This window comes from Squalius cephalus (genome assembly GCF_949319135.1).
Source record: "Squalius cephalus genome assembly, chromosome: 19".
NCBI lineage: Eukaryota > Metazoa > Chordata > Actinopteri > Cypriniformes > Leuciscidae > Squalius > Squalius cephalus.
In genome coordinates, this window is record NC_137140.1 from 34,330,309 (window position 1) to 34,340,238 (window position 9,930).

A 9,930-nucleotide genomic window follows, 5' to 3' on the forward strand; every position below is an offset into this window, starting at 1 on the left:
TGTTGTGGTCTCGGTTGTGGTACTTTCTGGTGTTGTGGTACGCACAGTTGTGGTGCTTTCTGCTGATGTGGTCTCGGCTGTTGTACTTTCCGGAGTTGTTTTGCCTGTAGTCGTACTTTCTTTTTTTGTGGTGCCCGGTGTTGTGGTCTCAGTTAAGATGCTTTCTGCTGTTGTGTTCTCACTTGTGGTACTTTCTGTTGCTGTGGTGCTTTCTGTTGTTGTAGTACCCAAAGTTGTGGTCTCAGTTGTGGTGGTTTCTGCTGTTGTGGTCTCGGCTGTTGTACTTTCCGGAGTTGTTTTGCCTGTAGTCGTACTTTCTTTGTTTGTGGTGCCCGGTGTTGTGGTCTCAGTTAAGATGCTTTCTGCTGTTGTGTTCTCACTTGTGGTACTTTCTGTTGCTGTGGTGCTTTCTGTTGTTGTAGTACCCAAAGTTGTGGTCTCAGTTGTGGTGGTTTCTGCTGTTGTGATCTCGCTTGTGGTACTTTCCACAGTTGTGGTGCTCTCTGCTTTCATGATCTCGGCTGTTGCACTTTCTGTTGCTGTGGTGCTCTCTGTAGTTGTAGTACCCACAGTTGTGTTCTCAGGTGTGGTGCTTTCTACTGTTGTGGTCTTAGTTTTGATATTTTCATGAGTTGTTGTGCCTGTGGTCATATTTTCTGTTGTTGTAGTGCCTTCTGCTGTTGTGGTCTGGCTTGTGGAACTTTCTGTTACCGTGATACCCACAGTTGTGGTGCTTTCGGCTGTTGTGGTATTGGCGGTTGTACTTTCTTGAGTTGTTGTGCCTATGTTTGTACTTTCTGCTGTTGTGGTCTCACTTGTGGTACTTTCTGTTGCTGTGATGCTTTCTGCTGTTGTAATACCCACAGTTGTGGTCTCGGGTGTGGTACTTACTGCTGTTGTGGTCTCAGTTGTAGTTCTGTCTGGAGTTGTTGTGCCTGTAGTTGTACTTTCTGTTGTAATGCTTTCTGTTGTTGTAGTAGCCACAGTTGTGGGCTCAGTTGTAGTGCTTTCCGCTGTTATGGTCTCAGCTGTTGTACTCTTGACTGTGGTACTTTCTGTAGCTTTGGTGCTTTCTGTTGTTGTAGTACCCACAGTTGTGGTCCCAGGTGTAGTGCTGTCTACTGTTGTGGTCTCTGTTGTGGTACTTTCAGGAGATACTGTGCCTGTGGTTGTACTTTCTGTTGTTGTAGTACCTAAAGTCATGGTCTCAGGGGTGGTGCTTTCTGCTGTTGTGATAGCCACACTCGTGGTGCTCTCTGCTGTTGTGCTCTCGGCTGTTGTACTTTCTGGAGTTTTTGTGCCTGTGATTGTACTTTCTGCTGTTGTGGTCTCACTTGTGGTACTTTCTGTTGCTGTGGTGCTTCCTGTTGTTGTAGTACCCAAAGTTGTGGTCTCAGATGTAGTACCCACAGTTGTGGTGGTTTCTGCTGTTGTGGTCCCAGTTGTAGTACTGTCTGGAGTTGTTGTGCCTGTAGTCGTACTTTCTGTTATTGTAGTACCTAAACTTATGGTCTCAGGGGTGGTGCTTTCTGCTGTTGTGATCTCGCTTCTGGTACTTTCCACAGTTGTGGTGCTCTCTGCTTTCGTGATCTCGGCTGTTGTACTTTCTGGAGTTGTTGTGCCTGTGACTGTTCTTTTTGTTGGAGTGCTTTCTGTTGTTGTACTAACCACAGTTGTGGTCTCAATTGTGGTGGTTTCTGCTGTTTTGCTCTTGGCTGTTGTATTTTCTGTTGTTGTGGTGCTTTCTGTTGTTGTAGTCCCCACAGTTATGGTCCCAGGTGTGGTGCTTTCAACTGTTGTGGATTCAGTTGTTGTACTTCCAGGAGTTGTTGTGCTTCTGGTCATACTTTCTGCTGTTGTGGTGCCTGGTGTTGTGGTCTCAGTTGTGATGCTTTCTGCTGTTGTTGTCTCGCTTGTGGTACTTTCTGTTGATGTGGTGCTTTCTGTTGTTGTAGTACCCAGAGTTGTGGTCTCAGTTGTGATACTGTCAGGAGTTGGTGTGCCTGTGGCCGTGCTTTCTGTTGTTGTAGTGCTTTCTGCTGTTGTGGTCTCGCTTGTGGTAATTTCTGTTGCTGTGGTACCCACAGTTGTGGTACTTTCTGCTGTTGTACTTTCTTGAGTTGTTGTGCCTGTGGTTGTACTTTCTGTTGTTGTTATGCTTTCTTTCTCATGTGTGGTGCTTTCTGCTGTTGTGGTGCCAGGTGTTGTGATCTCAGTGTTGGTCCCTTCTGTTGTTGTAGTACCCACAGTTGTGGTGCTTTTTGCTGTTGTTATCTCTGCAGTTATATTTTCTGGAGTTGTTGTGCCTGTGGTCATACTTCCAGTGGTTGTGGTGCCCGGTGCTGTGGTTTCAGTTGTTGTGCTTTTTGCTGTTGTTGTCTCACTTGTGGTACTTTCTGTTGCTGTGATGCTTTCTGCTGTTGTGGTCTCAGTTATTGCACCTTCAGGAATTGTTGTGCCTTTGGTCATACTTTCTGTTGTTATAGTGCTTTCTGTTGTTGTAGTACCCACGGCTGTGGTTTCGGGTGTGGTGCTTTCTCCTGTTGTGATCTTGATTGTGGTACCCTCACTTGTGGTGCTTTCTGCTGTTGTTGTCTGTTTTTTGATATTTTCTGCTGCTGTGGTGCTGTCTGTTGTTGTAGTAAGCACATTTGTGGCCTCAGGGGTGGTGCTTTCTGCTGTTGTGGTCTCGGTTGTGGTACTTTCTGGTGTTGTGGTACGCACAGTTGTGGTGCTTTCTGCTGATGTGGTCTCGGCTGTTGTACTTTCCGGAGTTGTTTTGCCTGTAGTCATACTTTCTTTTTTTGTGGTGCCCGGTGTTGTGGTCTCAGTTAAGATGCTTTCTGCTGTTGTGTTCTCACTTGTGGTACTTTCTGTTGCTGTGGTGCTTTCTGTTGTTGTAGTACCCAAAGTTGTGGTCTCAGTTGTGGTGGTTTCTGCTGTTGTGGTCTCGGCTGTTGTACTTTCCGGAGTTGTTTTGCCTGTAGTCGTACTTTCTTTTTTTGTGGTGCCCGGTGTTGTGGTCTCAGTTAAGATGCTTTCTGCTGTTGTGTTCTCACTTGTGGTACTTTCTGTTGCTGTGGTGCTTTCTGTTGTTGTAGTACCCAAAGTTGTGGTCTCAGTTGTGGTGGTTTCTGCTGTTGTGGTCTCGGCTGTTGTACTTTCCGGAGTTGTTTTGCCTGTAGTCGTACTTTCTTTGTTTGTGGTGCCCGGTGTTGTGGTCTCAGTTAAGATGCTTTCTGCTGTTGTGTTCTCACTTGTGGTACTTTCTGTTGCTGTGGTGCTTTCTGTTGTTGTAGTACCCAAAGTTGTGGTCTCAGTTGTGGTGGTTTCTGCTGTTGTGGTCTCGGCTGTTGTACTTTCCGGAGTTGTTTTGCCTGTAGTCGTACTTTCTTTTTTTGTGGTGCCCGGTGTTGTGGTCTCAGTTAAGATGCTTTCTGCTGTTGTGTTCTCACTTGTGGTACTTTCTGTTGCTGTGGTGCTTTCTGTTGTTGTAGTACCCAAAGTTGTGGTCTCAGTTGTGGTGGTTTCTGCTGTTGTGATCTTGCTTGTGGTACTTTCCACAGTTGTGGTGCTCTCCGATTTCGTGATCTCGGCTGTTGCACTTTCTGTTGCTGTGGTGCTCTCTGTAGTTGTAGTACCCACAGTTGTGGTCTCAGGTATGGTGCTTTCTACTGTTGTGGTCTTAGTTTTGATATTTTCAGGAGTTGTTGTGCCTGTGGTCATATTTTCTGTTGTTGTAGTGCCTTCTGCTGTTGTGGTCTGGCTTGTGGAACTTTCTGTTACCGTGATACCCACAGTTGTGGTTCTTTCGGCTGTTGTGGTATTGGCGGTTGTACTTTCTTGAGTTGTTGTGCCTATGTTTGTACTTTCTGCTGTTGTGGTCTCACTTGTGGTACTTTCTGTTGCTGTGATGCTTTCTGCTGTTGTAGTACCCACAGTTGTGGTCTCGGGTGTGGTACTTACTGCTGTTGTGGTCTCAGTTGTAGTTCTGTCTGGAGTTGTTGTGCCTGTAGTTGTACTTTCTGTTGTAATGCTTTCTGTTGTTGTAGTAGCCACAGTTGTGGGCTCAGTTGTAGTGCTTTCCGCTGTTGTGGTCTCAGTTGTTGTACTCTTGACTGTGGTACTTTCTGTAGCTTTGGTGCTTTCTGTTGTTGTAGTACCCACAGTTGTGGTCCCAGGTGTAGTGCTGTCTACTGTTGTGGTCTCTGTTGTGGTACTTTCAGGAGATACTGTGCCTGTGGTTGTACTTTCTGTTGTTGTAGTACCTAAAGTTATGGTCTCAGGGGTGGTGCTTTCTGCTGTTGTGATAGCCACAGTCGTGGTGCTCTCTGCTGTCGTGCTCTCGGCTGTTGTACTTTCTGGAGTTGTTGTGCCTGTGATTGTACTTTCTGCTGTTGTGGTCTCACTTGTGGTACTTTCTGTTGCTGTGGTGCTTCCTGTTGTTGTAGTACCCAAAGTTGTGGTCTCAGATGTAGTACCCACAGTTGTGGTGGTTTCTGCTGTTGTGGTCCCAGTTGTAGTACTGTCTGGAGTTGTTGTGCCTGTAGTCGTACTTTCTGTTGTTGTAGTACCTAAACTTATGGTCTCAGGTGTGGTGCTTTCTGCTGTTGTGATCTCGCTTCTGGTACTTTCCACAGTTGTGGTGCTCTCTGCTTTCGTGATCTCGGCTGTTGTACTTTCTGGAGTTGTTGTGCCTGTGACTGTTCTTTTTGTTGGAGTGCTTTCTGTTGTTGTACTAACCATAGTTGTGGTCTCAATTGTGGTGGTTTCTGCTGTTTTGCTCTTGGCTGTTGTACTTTCTGTTGTTGTGGTGCTTTCTGTTGTTGTAGTCCCCACAGTTATGGTCCCAGGTGTGGTGCTTTCAACTGTTGTGGATTCAGTTGTTGTACTTCCAGGAGTTGTTGTGCTTCTGGTCATACTTTCTGCTGTTGTGGTGCCTGGTGTTGTGGTCTCAGTTGTGATGCTTTCTGCTGTTGTTGTCTCGCTTGTGGTACTTTCTGTTGATGTGGTGCTTTCTGTTGTTGTAGTACCCAGAGTTGTGGTCTCAGTTGTGATACTGTCAGGAGTTGGTGTGCCTGTGGCCGTGCTTTCTGTTGTTGTAGTGCTTTCTGCTGTTCTGGTCTCGCTTGTGGTAATTTCTGTTGCTGTGGTACCCACAGTTGTGGTACTTTCTGCTGTTGTACTTTCTTGAGTTGTTGTGCCTGTGGTTGTACTTTCTGTTGTTGTTATGCTTTCTTTCTCATGTGTGGTGCTTTCTGCTGTTGTGGTGCCAGGTGTTGTGATCTCAGTGTTGGTCCCTTCTGTTGTTGTAGTACCCACAGTTGTGGTGCTTTTTGCTGTTGTTATCTCTGCAGTTGTATTTTCTGGAGTTGTTGTGCCTGTGGTCGTACTTCCAGTGGTTGTGGTGCCCGGTGTTGTGGTTTCAGTTGTTGTGCGTTTTGCTGTTGTTGTCTCACTTGTGGTACTTTCTGTTGCTGTGGTGCTTTCTGCTGTTGTGGTCTCAGTTATTGCACCTTCAGGAATTGTTGTGCCTTTGGTCATACTTTCTGTTGTTATAGTGCTTTCTGTTGTTGTAGTACCCACGGCTGTGGTTTCAGGTGTGGTGCTTTCTCCTGTTGTGATCTCGATTGTGGTACCCTCACTTGTGGTGCTTTCTGCTGTTGTTGTCTCTTTTTTGATATTTTCTGTTGCTGTGGTGCTGTCTGTTGTTGTAGTAAGCACATTTGTGGCCTCAGGGGTGGTGCTTTCTGCTGTTGTGGTCTCGGTTGTGGTACTTTCTGGTGTTGTGGTGCTTTCTGCTGATGTGGTCTCGGCTGTTTTACTTTCCGGAGTTGTTTTGCCTGTAGTCGTACTTTCTTTTTTTGTGGTGCCCGGTGTTGTGGTCTCAGTTAAGATGCTTTCTGCTGTTGTGTTCTCACTTGTGGTACTTTCTGTTGCTGTGGTGCTTTCTGTTGTTGTAGTACCCAAAGTTGTGGTCTCAGTTGTGGTGGTTTCTGCTGTTGTGGTCCCAGTTGTAGTACTGTCTGGAGTTGTTGTGCCTGTAGTCGTACTTTCTGTTGTTGTAGTACCTAAACTTATGGTCTCAGGGGTGGTGCTTTCTGCTGTTGTGATCTCGCTTGTGGTACTTTCCACAGTTGTGGTGCTCTCTGCTTTAGTGATCTCGGCTGTTGTACTTTCTGTTGCTGTGGTGCTCTCTGTAGTTGTAGTACCCACAGTTGTGGTCTCAGGTGTGGTGCTTTCTACTGTTGTGGTCTTAGTTTTGATATTTTCAGGAGTTGTTGTGCCTGTGGTCATATTTTCTGTTGTTGTAGTGCCTTCTGCTGTTGTGGTCTGGCTTGTGGAACTTTCTGTTACCGTGATACCCACAGTTGTGGTGCTTTCGGCTGTTGTGGTATTGGCGGTTGTACTTTCTTGAGTTGTTGTGCCTATGTTTGTACTTTCTGCTGTTGTGGTCTCACTTGTGGTACTTTCTGTTGCTGTGGTGCTTTCTGTTGTTGTAGTATCCACAGTTGTGGTCTCGGGTGTGGTACTTACTGCTGTTGTGGTCTCAGTTGTAGTTCTGTCTGGAGTTGTTGTGCCTGTAGTCGTACTTTCTGTTGTAATGCTTTCTGTTGTTGTAGTAGCCACAGTTGTGGGCTCAGTTGTAGTGCTTTCCGCTGTTGTGGGCTCAGTTGTAGTGCTTTCCGCTGTTGTGGTCTCAGCTGTTGTACTCTCGACTGTGGTACTTTCTGTGGCTTTGGTGCTTTCTGTTGTTGTAGTACCCAGAGTTGTGGTCCCAGGTGTAGTGCTGTCTACTGTTGTGGTCTCTGTTGTGGTACTTTCAGGAGATACTGTGCCTGTGGTTGTACTTTCTGTTGTTGTAGTACCTAAAGTTATGGTCTCAGGGGTGGTGCTTTCTGCTGTTGTGATAGCCACAGTCGTGGTGCTCTCTGCTGTCGTGCTCTCGGCTGTTGTACTTTCTGGAGTTGTTGTGCCTGTGATTGTACTTTCTGCTGTTGTGGTCTCACTTGTGGTACTTTCTGTTGCTGTGGTGCTTTCTGTTGTTGTAGTACCCAAAGTTGTGGTCTCAGATGTAGTACCCACAGTTGTGGTGGTTTCTGCTGTTGTGGTCCCAGTTGTAGTACTGTCTGGAGTTGTTGTGCCTGTAGTCGTACTTTCTGTTGTTGTAGTACCTAAACTTATGGTCTCAGGGGTGGTGCTTTCTGCTGCTGTGATCTCGCTTCTGGCACTTTCCACAGTTGTGGTGCTCTCTGCTTTCGTGATCTTGGCTGTTGTACTTTCTGGAGTTGTTGTGCCTGTGACTGTTCTTTTTGTTGGAGTGCTTTCTGTTGTTGTACTAACCACAGTTGTGGTCTCAATTGTGGTGGTTTCTGCTGTTTTGCTCTTGGCTGTTGTACTTTCTGTTGTTGTGGTGCTTTCTGTTGTTGTAGTCCCCACAGTTATGGTCCCAGGTGTGGTGCTTTCAACTGTTGTGGATTCAGTTGTTGTACTTCCAGGAGTTGTTGTGCTTCTGGTCATACTTTCTGCTGTTGTGGTGCCTGGTGTTGTGGTCTCAGTTGTGATGCTTTCTGCTGTTGTTGTCTCGCTTGTGGTACTTTCTGTTGATGTGGTGCTTTCTGTTGTTGTAGTACCCAGAGTTGTGGTCTCAGTTGTGATACTGTCAGGAGTTGGTGTGCCTGTGGTCGTGCTTTCTGTTGTTGTAGTGCTTTCTGCTGTTGTGGTCTCGCTTGTGGTAATTTCTGTTGCTGTGGTACCCACAGTTGTGGTACTTTCTGCTGTTGTACTTTCTTGAGTTGTTGTGCCTGTGGTTGTACTTTCTGTTGTTGTTATGCTTTCTTTCTCATGTGTGGTGCTTTCTGCTGTTGTGGTGCCAGGTGTTGTGATCTCAGTGTTGGTCCCTTCTGTTGTTGTAGTACCCACAGTTGTGGTGCTTTTTGCTGTTGTTATCTCTGCAGTTGTATTTTCTGGAGTTGTTGTGCCTGTGGTCGTACTTCCAATGGTTGTGGTGCCTGGTGTTGTGGTTTCAGTTGTTGTGCTTTTTGCTGTTGTTGTCTCACTTGTGGTATTTTCTGTTGCTGTGGTGCTTTCTGCTGTTGTGGTCTCAGTTATTACACCTTCAGGAATTGTTGTGCCTTTGGTCATACTTTCTGTTGTTATAGTGCTTTCTGTTGTTGTAGTACCCACGGCTGTGGTTTCGGGTATGGTGCTTTCTCCTGTTGTGATCTCGATTGTGGTACCCTCACTTGTGGTGCTTTCTGCTGTTGTTGTCTCTTTTTTGATATTTTCTGTTGATGTGGTGCTGTCTGTTGTTGTAGTAAGCACATTTGTGGCCTCAGGGGTGGTGCTTTCTGCTGTTGTGGTCTCGGTTGTGGTACTTTCTGGTGTTGTGGTACTTTCTGGTGTTGTGGTACCCACAGTTGTGGTGCTTTCTGCTGATGTTGTCTCGGCTGTTGTACTTTCCGGAGTTGTTTTGCCTGTAGTCGTACTTTCTTTTTTTGTGGTGCCCGGTGTTGTGGTCTCAGTTAAGATGCTTTCTGCTGTTGTGTTCTCGGTTGTGGTACTTTCTGGAGTTGTCTTCTCCATAGCCTTACTTTCTGTTTTTGTGGTTTCCATTATCTTCGTTGTATCCACTTTTTCTGTAAGAGGCAGTAAATATATTTATATATTTAAACTTAAAAATGTTTTATATATTTTTATTTATTCATAATTTGATCTGTTATTTCACAAATCAAATTCAAATCAAATTTGGGAATTCCATGTTTCACAAACTGTTTAACTTATATAAATGCAACTCATAACAGATCTGATCTGGTCATTCAAAACAAAAAACATAATTTTCACATAGCACATTAAATTACCAGTGTCCATTGTTGTAGTATCTATAAATGTAGTTGTTATGGTTGAAGTGGTAGTAGTATAGAAAGTGGTATTGTGCCCAATATCTGGAAAAACAAAATCAATACAAATTTGATAAATTTGATAATAATAAAACATTAAATAATTACTCAGACACTAACACATACACACACACACACACACACACATATATATATACATATATATATACATATACATATATATATATATATATATATATATATATATATATATATATATATATATATATATATACATATATATATACATATATATATACATACATATATATATATATATATATATACTATTTGCTTACTAATAGTAAATCATAAACAGAAGTCATAAACAGAAGAGACCTCTAACTGCACATTTCACTTTTTTATTTTTTAACTTCTTTATATGCAGACACAAATGCTTAAGATGGATCTAGTCATGTAATAAATCCTGCAGATGGAAAATTAGCACATTTCATTACCAGGTGTAATGTCCATGGTTGTGCTTTCTTTGGTTAACATTGTCTCTGGAGTGACAGTAGTATAGGTAGTGTTTGTGTTCCTTACATCTGAAAAAAATATTGATGCACTGTAGATTAACAAAGATACAATTATAACTTATGTAAACAATTGGGAAGATGTAAATGTATTTACCTGCACAGTATGCCAAAGAGCAGAAATCTGGTTTCACAAACTCATAAACATAATAATTGCCAGGGCAGGCTTTGACTTTAATGGGATTAGATTGGAAATAGCAGCAGTTATTGCTCCAGTGTCCACAGACATCTCGAGTGACCACTCCATCCTCAACTGTTGGATGTCCTCCGTTCAGCCACAGTGGAGCATGAGTGCCACAGCTGTCCTGATCAACACATGTGTCTGGCATCTGAACACTCTGACCATCAAAATAGAGTCGGTACCAGCCGTTCCAGCTGACCTCACAGTCACACATTATTTCAGAGGGATATTGATTGTTGGTGGCTCTCCATGAATCATCCAGATCATTGTAGTTGTTGCAGGGATCCGCTGTTTTATATTTGTAAATAAAAATAAA

General features: G+C 44.1%; 1 protein-coding gene across 1 annotated transcript; it reads right to left on the reverse strand.

The window, feature by feature from the left end:
- Nucleotides 1–4,468: 4,468 nt before the first annotated feature.
- Nucleotides 4,469–9,837, reverse strand: LOC307146699 (uncharacterized protein; the record flags this gene model as incomplete). Its single annotated transcript, XM_079850909.1, has 6 exons — nt 9,531–9,837; nt 9,359–9,445; nt 8,862–8,945; nt 6,714–8,639; nt 4,744–5,858; nt 4,469–4,579 (listed from the first exon to the last, which is right to left on the reverse strand). The coding sequence occupies exons 1-6, from the start codon at nt 9,826–9,828 to the stop codon at nt 4,469–4,471; spliced, it is 3,621 nt and encodes a 1,206-aa protein (XP_079707035.1). The 5' UTR covers nt 9,829–9,837.
- Nucleotides 9,838–9,930: the final 93 nt, after the last annotated feature.